Genomic DNA, 13013 nt, shown 5'->3' with positions numbered 1-13013 from the left:
AGCAAGTCCCTGAAAGGGAGATGTGCCGACTTTGAATTGGAAGGCAAGTGGGTAGGAAGGCGGCAGTAACTGTGTCAGAATCTTGGGATCTGTGTGCAGAAACCTCACCTGCTCTCCTAGCAGCTTTTTAACTGTAAATACAGTTAAATCCATTAACTTACGTATTTTGGCGCCTGTAACAACTCATGGTTGGAAATGCAGTTGATTCCTTATTTATAAAAAATTGGTAATTGTCCACCTTGCTCTGACTTGCCTGAGCAAGTGTGGAGTTTTATGTACATATGTAGATACAGGGTTTCAGATACAGAAGGCAGAGTAAACAGCAAACACTTGGAACATTGGCACACCTGCCAAAGACTTTCCAGGTCAGGTGTTCCCATAAATGGGCAACAAATTGTATTACCTCTTCGACTCCTATGGGGAAAACTTTTAGGGAAAGATTATGGTGAGAATCGAGGGTTAAGAATAAATAGTGCTTTACTAGTACTTGAGTTCCTGCCTGGGAATGGAGAACTAGGCTGCGAGTTGGGTCTGCCTGGACCCTGTTCACTGTTCTGGCCTGAAGCTGCAGGTGGTAGGGATGGGAGCCTCCTGTGTTTTATGGGGAAGGGCTGCTTCCCTGGCAGGGCTCTTGATTGGGATACAGGGTCAGCACACATTATAAATGCAAAGTTTTGTCCAAAAATATTGAAGAAGCCTAAACCAGGTACTGTCTTTGGCCTCAGCTTGGCCTACTGGGGTCCCTTCTCTTTGAAGTGCAATGCCAGGTATCAGGAGGCTGTGGGGAAGGAGGTCATCTCTGAGGTGAGGCCCCTGGTGGGGAGTGTCAGAGGTCTGCCATAACAGCACATGGTGCTTCTGGCCTGGGTTCCTTAGGATCACTGTCATCCTGAATAACAAATGATGCATGTGTGTCGGTGTGGTCTCTGCTACTCTGACCCTCACAGTCTTGCTTAAGGAGACACTGTCTTCTGTCCTGTACACGTGTGTGGCTCCATTGCTGTGCTCATGTGGCTGTGCTCAGCACTGTGTGTCCTGCCACAAGGCCATTGTGCAGCGGGGCAGACAGCTCATGACATAGGTCCCCAAGGATGTCCTGACGGGTGCTTGTTCTCTTTGGCTCCCTCAGAGAATTCTCAAAGGAAAGAGAGAAGGCTAAAGCGCGGGGAGATTTCCAGAAACTCCGGGAGAAACAGCAACTGGAGGAGGATCTCAAGGGCTACTTGGATTGGATCACCCAGGCAGAAGACATCGATCCTGAGAATGAAGAGGAGGGTGGAGAGGAAGGCAAACGAAATAGTAGGTGTTGCCTTTCTTGCTCCCGGCCGGACCAACCTGATGTGCCCTTCAGTCACCCGCAGCAGGCCCTCCCTGCCTCTGACCTGTCTGTACGCAGAATAGTCTCCTCCCGGCCATGCTGTCCCCTCTGCCTGCACAAATCATAGAGGGAAGAAATGTGTTTATGTCAGCTTTGGGTTTGTGCCTGAGTTTGGGGTTTATATGTGTGTTTAATAAGGTGGCTTTGTAGTTGAAAAGGGTCAAACACTTATTCTATGGGCCTCAGAAATTTCGTGAGCCCATTTTTGCATGGGCATGGTTCAGGGTCTGCACTGAACATAGCTTTTCTCGCCTGAGAGTGAGCAGTATCACTGGACAAGGATTTGAAGAGCAGGGTACCCCTTGACTCTTGTGTTACCTGGGGTGGCTCCCCACCTGTACTATCTGTACAAAGCTGAATGCTGACATCGGGCAGTTCATTGTGCCAGGCAGTTGTTAAAAGGCCCGTTTCACAATCCACCTGCCTGGAATCCCACACTGAGACACTAGGTGCTCTGAAGTGATTTCTATAGGATGCAAGGCCTGATAGCCAGTCAACCACTGGAATTAATTGCCATTGTCAACCACAGTGTCTCCTTTGCTATGTACTTTTCTCACAGACATGCTCTTGCTCTTCCATTTGTGCTCTGGTGAAGGTAAAAATTGAAATCCAATAGTGGTTTGACTATACTGCTTGTGATTTGTTTCAAATCCAGAGTAGTTGAAAGTAAGGACTGAAAACACATTTCAAAGGTACATGTCCATTGAGAGGCATAGGAAACTGAGTTCAGTTCTACCTTTTGTAAAAGATGCTAAGATGCTACCGAGATGAGCCTCTTGGGGTTGTAGTTTGTTCCCTTTCTAGAAAGGGAAGGCATGCTTACAAATAAATGCAGTGGAAGGAGCCAGAGCCCCAGGGCACTCAAGGAGACAGATGTACTGCAGGAACTAGGAGGAGGATCTAACATAGGGCCGGAACATTTGACCCAGGCCTTGAAGGATGGATCGATCTGAGGAATGACTGTTCAGTACTGACTAAAGGGAACAACAAAAGGTGAGCAGCAGCCAGGCTCAGGGAGGGTGGGATGAAGAGGGTATGAAGGTCAGGGTGAGCCAGTGGGAAGAGTAGGAGAGGCAGATTTGTGCCTCTTCTGTAGGCAGCAACACGTGGATAGCCTGGCTGAAAGGACTCTTGACTGAGATAGCCTTTATGCTTCTTCTAGTCTGGGACTCTGTGAGTCTATGCTATTGGAGAGGGTTTGGTATTATCCTGGGTTCCTACTACTGACTAAAACCTATGTTCTAACTGGGGGGTTAGTACTGAGTGCAGGTCACCTCCTCTGCTCACCTCTCTGCATCTACTCAGATGCAGGAAGAAGCCAGGGCTTCAGTCCTTGAGGATTAGGAAATGGCTTCCAGGAGACTGGGAGGATTTATAGAGCCGATTGTGTTTGTTGAATACCAGATTAGAGTAGATAAATGAACATTTGATTTCCAAATTCAGTGATGTGTCTACTAGGTGATTAGATACAGAAGAGTGTGGGCATATCTTCAGCACATTTCTCTGTGACTGAGCCAAATTGAACCCTGTGGCCCTTGCAGTGCTTCTGTACCTGTAGTATTGCTGGCAACAAGCTGTCCAGGTGAAGCCTGGGGATGCCTACTCGGCCTTCTCTTCATTTATAGACTGTGGCTTGGATCCTAACATGGGGAGGCCCACCAGCCACCTGCTTCACCCACTCCAGAAAAAGTGCTGTCCCTCTTCTCCGAAGAGCACCTTTCTTTGCTAGTTTAGGTATATCCCATGGAGAGCCAAGTGAGGCCATCCCAGGTGCTGATGCCTGTCATCTCTTTATTGCTCCACTAGAACTAGCGATCTAGATTTTAGTGCAGTTAATGTCAGTTGTGGTGGAGTCATTTTCATGGTCAGTGTCTTGATCTGTTTTCTGAGGTCTTGTCTTCTGGTAGTCCTGAGGGTTCACAATTTTATCTGAGCCAAGTATTTCCTTCCACTGTCTGTAAAGAACCTACCTATGGGATGACCAAACCAATGCCTTTGTCTTTCAGAGAAGTTACCATTGGAGGGAAGATAGAGAAGGCAGTGACTTATTACAGTACTAAGGGTAGACGTCACCATAATCAAGGAGCAGCAGCAGTCTGCAATACCAATCCAGAAGGCTCAGTGATGCTGGCTGGCATGAGTAGGTGGGTGGGTGGAAATGCAGGGAAGAGGTAGCATCCTCACTGAGCCCTGAGGGATATGCATCCTTTAGCTGTAGAAGGTGAGGTGGAGTGGGGTGGGGGCAGTTCAAGCTAAGGAAATGAGACAAAGAAGGCATGGAAAATAACAAATATTCAAAGCCCTTCAGTGCATTACTTTGTTTCTTTCATTGATAGTATTACTAAGTCCTTGGAAAGTTGCAGATCTTCAGAATTAACCAGAACTGGGTCTTACAAGCCCATGAAGCTGCAGTGTGTCTGCAGAACATCAGAACTATGGTTTCTGCTGTGCACAGTGACATGTGACTCAAAACGATTAGCTTAATGTTTGATCTAGAATTGCAAATATTTCTTTGGCGCACCCTTGTTCTTTGGTGAGCTCTCTTTCCCAGGTGCTGGGGTTTCCTGTAGAGTGAGGCTCATGGTGTGTGATGCTTTCCGAGTTGTCAGTTTGCCAGAGCCTTGGTGATTGGGGTTTGAAATGCACAAATCCTAGGCTGAGGGAAGCGTGTTGAGATCTAACTGACTTGAGGGCACCACGTCTCCTGATGAGGAAGAAGGGGAGCCTCCCTGATTACAGAACTCATTACCTCAGGATTTCTGAGGAAGTCAGTGCTGGTGGGGTTTCCCTGGGGCCTCCCAGGCTTGCCAGCTGCTTTCTTTCTATCACAGCCAGAAAAACACAGGGGGCAAGGGTTAGTTTTGGCCCTAACCCTTGTGTATACCTGGTCCCTGGCTATCAGGCAATAGAAACAAGGGTGTTTTGGTGTCAGCACCCTCCTTAGGTGTGTGAGATCCACCCTCATGTGCCATGTTCCCCAGTCTTGCTCCTGTGTTATCTCTGGGAAGAGGGACAGTACACTGCCTGGGCTTCCTGACTCCCTGCTGGTTTAAGATGTTGCTTTGGCTGACAGTCTTTTTCAGCTGGGTCTTAGATATGACAGTTTCCTCCCAGATATTTTGAGGAATTCTGTGACAGTGTGAGAAGAAGCCTTCCTGGTATCTGAGCAAAGGAGTCATTCACAACAGATAACTGTGCACTTATAAGAGGCAAAGACTTGGGCTGCAAGGCATTTTAAGGCCCTTTCTCTGGAACTGGCTGAGTTTTATGACATGGGATTTGGACTTCAGTGATAGGAAAATTACCCAACATCTTGGAGTGCCCTTTTCTTTGTTGCAAGGAGCTAAAGATATCTACCCAAGGCACCATTAAGAGAATTAGATGTTCAGTAACAAGCAGGTGTTGAAATAACTGTGGCCGAACTTGCTGCTGCTCTTGTCATCAGACTTGAGGAAAGTTTGGCCTAGCTGAATATTCTTGAAGATTCTACTAGACCTCTAAGCAACCTCAGGGTGGGGACCCTTTTAAGGACCTGCTGCTCCAAACTTTTCTTCAGAAGCTATACGGTTCTGAAGTATTGAGAGATCACAAACCTACTGACTTGGTCACTTCTGAGATATGGTAGCACAGCTTTCTGGCTCTTGAAATCCATTCCCAGTTTTTCAGTGCTTTGTATCAGGGAACAGATAGTCAAATTGAGTACTCGGAGATGTGCTTGCATTATCTCCTTCCTGTTCTGCTCAATGTCACTTGCTGCATCTGTGGTGTCCATCTCTGGCCGTATATTACGATCACCTGGGGGAGCTGGAGCCTTCCTGGTGCCACATTTCACCCTAGGCCTCTGCTTCATTCTGGGACAGGAGTCAGGGGTGGCTCCTGTATTTTAAGCTCCCTGGCGGGTTGCATGTGTAGCTTAGACTGGGAACTCCTCTGTCATGAATGTATCAGTGACTGACTATCCCACAGACCCAAGGACTTACTTGAGAGGAAAAGAGAGGCAATTAGGTCCTTAACTGAGCTTTCTGATGACTCTAGTGACAAGGAGCTCTATTTTATGCATTCTTGGACTATTAAAAATGCCAATTCTGTAAATTTGCTATTAAGAGAGCTAGTGCTACACAATTAATTGAGTGGACAAAAATTCCCTTGGAAATTGGTTCCTGAGTATTTGGGGAATTTTCAAGGATAATTTATTTAACTTTTTGCTGAGCTTCAAGTTTCTTAAGAAACTCTGCCAAATTGCACAGTGATTTTTTAGATGTACGCAGCTGCTTCTGAGTTAACAATGGAGTTTTTCTAGGGCCATTAAAATCTGGAAGCCTCAAATTCTATTTTAAACTCTTCTCATTGTCAGTGATTAGTCTTTAAAAAATAGCATTAAAATAATGAAATCATTTTAAAGAGCTCATTCTAAAATTCTGACACCCCCCCCGCAACACCTCCCCCAAAAACATATTGTAAAAACATTAACAATACTTGATGTCCAAAGAAAGGATGGGATACCTGAAGCTCTCACTGCCCACAAGGCGTGCCTGTTCATCTGCTGCTTTCTCTATGGTCCTAGAGGCTCTGAGTGTGTCCCCTGCTGCCGCCCACTGGCATCTGCCAGTCCCAGGACTTGGTACACAAAGTGGCCCTAGTTGCCTGCCTTTTGCCTGTTGGTACCCAGATACCTTTTCCTACAGTGTGTTCTTCATTTGTGGGTATGAGACCTAGGGATGGCAAGCTCTTTGCAAGTGCAAGGAATAGCAGTTTCCTAGTCCTTTTTTTAAAGATTGTGTTTAAAATTTTTGATTCATAAAACTGCTTTTGTCACAAACGATCTAAGGACTCAAGTCCAGAATTGAAAATACTGAACACAAACAGTGGCAGAGAGACATGTGATAAACATATATCCAAGTTGGTCACCTGCCCTCACTGGTGAGGCAGCCAACAGTGGGACTAGAAAGGCTGACCGAGGAGGACCCGGCAGCCGGACACTGTTTCCACTAGCTGGTGTTGGGCATGGCCTTCTGCCCTGGCACACCATCTCCACTGAGGTGGTATAAAGTAGTAATGATTTATAAAGACACCTCATCTTCTTCCATTGCCTTAAGCCTTGTGGGAGCTGGTGGGAGGTGAGCTTAGGGCTCATGGTCCCACCTGGAGAGGTGGAGGAGCTGCTCTCCAGCCAGGTGTATGGAGTCTCCGTGGAGTCAAGGTTGCTTTTGTTTATTTTTTACGTTTTAATTACTGAAGTAATATATTTCCCCCTGAAAAGAACTCATATAATAGCAATGCATATTAAGTAATAAAATTCTTTCTTCCTTCTCCTTGGAGGGAGCCAGGCTTAGCAGTCGGGGGCCTCTTCTTTCACACATGGCTTTCTGCACATAAGAAGGTAGGAATTGGCATAGACTCTATGCTGACAGTTTTGGCCACAAGATGCCAAGCACAGGTCTTTTTCCCTGGATTGTGTTCCATAGACATCTTTCCATGTTTTTTAAAGCAAGATTTTGGCTAATTTCCAATTAATTGCCATTATAAGTATTGAACATTATAAGGACTATGTATTTGACAGCATGTGACTTGTACTTTTTGCAGTGATCAGAGTTGCCATTTGGAGTTTATTTGTGTGATGGTCTGATTAATGTCTCTCAGTCACAAGACCCTGGACTCCATGGGGGCAGGTGTAAGGTGTGTCTCAGCTCTCCATTGTGTGGCTGGCATCAAGCATAACATTTGTCACACATATGAGCACTGTTATTTGTTGCAGGAAAGGGCGTGGAATAATAACTATCATTTACCAGGTGCTTCCTATGTGTCACATACTGTTTGAAGGGTCACGGGCACAGGATTCTTATTTCTCACCCAACTCTGAGATGGGAACTTTACAGATGAGGAGACTAAAGCACCAAGAAGTTAAGTAGCTCTATAAGGACACATGGCTGTCAAGTGGCTGAGCTGGGGTTTGAACCCAAATTCAGGCACAGTCTACATGCTAATTACTGTTAACTCCCATGTGCGCATGCTCCTGTGCATATACACTCATACCTATGTTCTTGTGGGATATGGTTTAGGAGAAAGGGTTTTTTTTAGTGAGGATGCCCATTTTAGAAGTGTGCTCTGCCTACCAATAGTGTATGCCTGGCTCCCTTCACTGTTACTGGCTCCTGGTATCCAGAATTATCTCTATAGTTTCCCTCCCTGGAGCACATGGCCTCTACTTTAAAGATTGGACAATTTGGTGTGCTCATGGAAGAAACAATTGGAAGAGTTTAGAGATCTCAGAATCATTTTTCTTGGGATCTAGTGGCCACAGGAGAGTTGTAGGAGTAATGATAATTACAGTTGGCCACAGCTTGCGAAAGTCAAACATTTTGCTCATGTTACTTTATCTACCATTTGCTTTTTAAAACAACCTCATGAAGTATAAGATGTCAAACTGCTATTAATATTTTATAGGTGAGGAAACTAAGGATTAGCAAAATTAGCAGGCAGTAAGTGGGAGGTCTGGGATTAGACCTAGGCTGTCAGAAACTAGCACCCACCTTTTTCATTTCTATCTGTCCCATTCCCCATAGCAAGGCTTAGTTGGAATTCTACTGCTGCCCAGTACTCAGGTTACCGACCTTCCCTTCAAGTGCCCCTTCCCTAATGGTCTTTTAGATAGGAGGCCAAACATGAGAAGCCTTTGTCTAAAGTGGGTTTTTGTGTGTGTGTGTGTGTATTTAGAATAGGTTCTTAAAAACAAGTGTTTGTATAGTAACTATAGCAGGTACACTGCCCCTGTCCCTTCAGGTCCTGAACTATAGATTTCTGTGTAGGAGGAGGGAGGTGTCAGGTGCGCATCAGAGGCCAGTGTCTCTTGTGAGGCCGCCCCTGGGCTGGCGTGGGACTGGCTGCATGCCCCTTGTTTGCATTGCTCTTGCTGCCCTCTGCTGTATAGTAATGAAATTGCCTGTGTTCAACCTGAAGGGGTCACAGTGGCCGAGTTGCTAAAAGAGGATAAGAAGAAAAGGAAGTTTTGCTGCTTTCGCCAACGCAGGGCTAAAGATCACGGTAAATTACTGAGATTGAGCTGTCCAACATCTCTGGTACCTTTTCCCTGCACATAGGCATTGTGTGAACTGCATGTGCCTTGCGGTGTGTTTGGCAGATGCCTATATTGTAATTGCTTGATTTCTTTGAAACTTGGTCATTTCATTTTCTTCTTGTCTTTCCTTAAAATGTGTGTCCTGACCAAGATGGCATTGAAGTTTTCTTTCTATTTGAACTATATCTTATAAAGAAGCAGCTGAATGAACTAAGAAAATTTGATTTCTCATGAATATTCTTAGACTGGAAGACAGATTTTTCAAACACTTTTCCACAAATAATGTCTTAAAGTTTAAACTGTTTAGAAATTCCAATAATATTATTTGATTGATTTTGTTTTTCCAGGCTGCATATTTCAAGTGGCTTCTTGGTCTTCTAATCTCTGTTTTACCCAGGACCATGCTAAAATAGTGGTGGCAGCTTCAAGAGTGAAGTTAAAAATAGATGCAAAGATTTTGGGGTACTTGCCTTTGCAAGTGAGGATAGGTTTGTGTGCAAAACAACTACATTTCAGGCAATGTCCTAAAACAATGTTGACCATACCCCTCATCAGAAACCCTGGGCTGAACAGTCAAGACCATCACTATGCAGGCATTTATGCCAGCAGCTGGCCCCCTGCCCTGCTCTGCCCAGGTCACCACTATGGTTGGACAGCAGTGCAAAGCTTTACCTGGGCAACTGGCAATTGCAATCAAGTGCTTCCACCTGGGACCCTGGTTGGAAAGAAGAATGCTTGAGAAGATTCAGACTGCAGGGGCACAAAGCCAGCTGCTTGGGGAACAGAAGGACACATTACACTGGTGGTTTTTTTTTGTGTGTGTGTGTGTGTGTGTGTTTGTGTGTGTGTATTAGTCTCTGCCACCTGTGGAACTGCTGAGCTCAGAGATTAAGGGAAGTGGACTGGAATAACCCATGGATTGTGTCATAAGGGCTATGTTAGTGTCCTAGTCTCTTCAGAAGGCCTGAAAGAGGAAGGGGATGAAGGAATTGTCAGAAGGCATTCAAGGCATTTTGGCCCTGAGAGGAGGAGGAGGAGGAGGAGGAGGAGGAGGAGGAAGAACTTCGATTGAGGCAGAGTTAAGGGTGGCCATGGGACTGGCTATCTCTGCTGTAGTGTTTTCATGGGGCATCTGTACAGGAGGCAGGCTTGCTGTAGTTCCTGAGGGGCTCTGTAAGGAAGATTGGCTTTAACTAAGCAGGAGATACTGTGTTGGACTTAAGGAAAATGTCTAAGACTAACTTAGAATATAGCCCTGGGTTGGTTACCAAAAAAATGAGATGAGTGGTTCCTGTTCCCAGAAGAGAAGAGACCTTGGGCTCACCCTCCCGAGGGAAGGCTTAAATTAGTAGCATCTCTATTAGTTTCCTGAGATCTTCAGGGAGAGGAAGCAGACTAATATTTTCAGGAAACTAATTGTATTTTGGGTGGGGACAGACTTCTACTGATTGGACCCTGATCCTGCTGGTAACAGTGGAGCAGGGACCCTCAAATGGCTGTTGTGCTGCCCTGGTCACTGTCATGCAAAAAGAGTTTTTGTCTAGATATAATTCTTGATTTAGACATGGAAACCTTGGTCTGGCCTTGACCCACTTTCTCCAAGAGTCTGACTGCCTTTTAGCAATGAGAGTCTGTTACTCTATGTCAGCTGTGTGTCACCACCAGCCTCTGAAAATGCCTTCAGGGGATATCTGAGTCCTGTGGGGTTTGTCAGGCATGTTACATTATGGTACCATTCATGCTTGTCATGAAAATAAGATGAAAACGTAAGATCTTGGCCTCAAATTCTGCCTCCTGAGTAGACAACCCAAACTTGCCACCACTCAGTTATCCAGCCTCACCCTTTCTCTGAAGGGAAAGTTAGGCTTTAGGAGGAAATGCTAAAAGAAATCCCTTAGTGTGCAAGACAGCCTGTCTGGGCGGGGGGAGAACAGATGAGTGGGGCTCAGAAGCTCAGGACATGGTGACTGAGGCTTCTGCTGTGGCAGGTTCCAAAAGGAGGCTAGGAAGCCCTGAGTTCAGTTTGTCAAGTGACAAGCCTTCCCACCGGGCTGCCACGACTAAAGGCTCCAGGGCCTCATGGGCAGGGCGGAGTACTCTGGGAGCTGCTCCTTTTTGTGCTGTGCTCCATTCCCTGGGGCATTTGGCTGTAGGGGACTTGGAGTCAGGTTTTCCTGGGAAGGTTGCAGGACTCCTGCTCCCCTCCTGAAGGTAGTGGGCAGTGGCTTCACAGTACTTCTTGTCTCTTTGTGCCTTGTTGTTTTGCAGAGCTGAGGGAAGACAAGAGAAACCCCCAGTTGCTGGTAGCAACACCAGACAACTCATGGGTACTTCTGCTTTCAAGTAATTTTATAGCAGAGATTCTGTATTAATTTCTGGTGAGTGATTAGGCCTCATTAGGGTATAGAAAGACCTCCTCAAGCCCCCCTCCTATTCCCAGTCACCAGCAAGGGTCAGACCCTCCAAGAGAAGTACACCAGGGCTATATGAGTGGGGGGAAGCTGCAAGTCCTTTTCTCTAACACACTCCAGGGAACTACAGAGGTAGACAGATCTTAGAGCTGATATTGTCTTGCAGCTCATTCTACAGATAGGTAACTAAGCACAGGTGAAAAGGCACTTTCCCTCTGTCACCTGACAACACACTCCAAGCTTTCTTGATATCTCTTCTAGAGTCTTTGACCTCATTAGCCAGCATCATAGAAGGAAGTTGGTCTGAAAATTTGATATTCCTGTTAATGGTGAACATAGTTTTGAGGCTGCCTGCTTGGATCCAAACAGTCTCAGAGTCTCAGTCAGTCTCTCTCTCTCTCTCTCTCTCTCTCTCTCTCTCTCTCTCTCTCTGTGTGTGTGTGTGTGTGTGTGTGTGCGCGCGCGCGCACGATGATTTGCTTTCTGAATTCACAAGCCAGGAAGATTTGGTTGAGAGGTGGAGAAATCTCTGTACACTGGTGAAAATGTTGTTATGCTAGCCTGAGAATGTATTTCCCTATGACAGTGCACACAATGACATCCAGGCCCAGCATATGATCTTAGAGATACATGTAACCCACAGCTACAGAGTGCTTCAAGAGGAACCTGGCCCTGGCTGCTCATGCCACATAGACCTTGAGAACATGCCTACAGTCCAGGATGTGCTGGCTGCTGTCTGGCAGCAGCTCCTCACCCACAGCAGCCCCTAGGATCCTCCTCAGGATGCCCACACTCTAAGCCTCAGGGTGTACTCTGGAACTGTGTCCAGGATCCCAAGGCTTAGAACAGATTACAGAGCACAGTCTTCCCCAGACTTTCAGCAAGCAAATAGCAGTGCAAGCCAGAAACCCGTTACAGATGTCAGGCTTGTCCTAATGCTTGGTTCACCCAGAGTCACTGAAAAGAGTTTTTTAGTTTATAGAAAGAAAGAAACTTCCCCAACACTGCACTCAAGTTCCCTGGAGGACTTGCAGCTTCCCCCCAACTCATATGGTGTACTTCTCTTGGAGAGCCTGACCCTTGTTGGTGACTGGGAATAGGAGGAGGGCTTTCTATACCCTAATGAGGCCTAGCTACTCACCAGAAATGAACACAGAATCTCTGCTGGAGAGGGCATAATAATCATCTCCATGGGACAGTCATAATGCTTTTGCAACTAGTACAAGAGCATCTGTTTCAGGAATTTGCCTGTGGGTTTATTTATATGTATTTTTATAATTCTATGTTTTGATTTGCATAAACTCCTAATAATCACCAGTATAGCTTGCTATTTGTACTGTCCCTAGTCTCTGGGATGTTCTCTTGGATAGAAATCAGGAAGTCTCTCTCAGAATTAAGCTAGCTATGTGTCCTGAGGCAATTTGGTCAATTCCGTAGTCTGTGAAACCACAGAGCTCATCTCCTGTGCTCTCAGAAGCCCCTTGCAGCATGAACAGTCTGTGATTCTTTCCTCCCTATTTTTAAATATGTAAATGAAATCCTGTTGGGGTGAAATGAAGCAAAACTCATGTTAGTTTATTAATGTTAAAAAACAAATGCCCAGTACAAGTGAAGGGTAAAGTGTTTTAATGTACAAACAAGGTCTTTGGTTTACCACTGGGACTGATTTATTCAATACTTCACAAATGGAACTTCCCTGTCTGTCCTGTGTTAGGAATCCAGAGGCTGGAGCCAATCATAAGACTGCCAGGGCCCCAGTCCAAGCTTGGTTCCTCCGTCCAAATTGAGGCACCAGATCAAAGCTCTGGTTCCAGAACCAAATGAGGTAGCACTACCCATGGGCTCCTCTTTCCTCTTCCACTCCTCCTCTAACTCTGACAACAACATTCTGGAATAGATTTATTTATTACATGCCCCTGGCTCTGTAGGTGTGAAAAAATTATAACAGGAGAAGTTGCTGTTCCTACAACAGGCTGAGTTAGACAATGACTCATTTTAAGACAAAATATGTAAACCAAGAGTGGTGGCCAAAGCTGATTCAAATGGAAAAATGTTTGTATTAGATGCTTCTGTGCAGTGATGGCCGTGGTCAGAGTGGTCACTTTGCTTGCAGGGAGCTCCAGGAGAGCTTTTCTGAGATGATCATCTG

General features: G+C 45.8%; 1 protein-coding gene across 1 annotated transcript in view; it reads left to right on the top strand.

The window, feature by feature from the left end:
* The window catches only part of CACNA1D (calcium voltage-gated channel subunit alpha1 D), a 324288-nt gene that overhangs the window by 218119 nt on the left and 93156 nt on the right, over positions 1-13013 (top strand). The window contains exon 9 of the mRNA XM_081284245.1: positions 1130-1299. Coding sequence (XP_081140371.1) covers positions 1130-1299 — 170 coding nt within the window. The remainder of the gene's footprint in view (positions 1-1129; positions 1300-13013) is intronic.

The sequence above is a fragment of the Spermophilus citellus genome (assembly GCF_964194105.1).
Source record: "Spermophilus citellus genome assembly, chromosome: 3".
NCBI lineage: Eukaryota > Metazoa > Chordata > Mammalia > Rodentia > Sciuridae > Spermophilus > Spermophilus citellus.
Note: the sequence above shows the minus strand (reverse complement) of the source record. Positions and strands in the feature narration are given on the sequence as shown.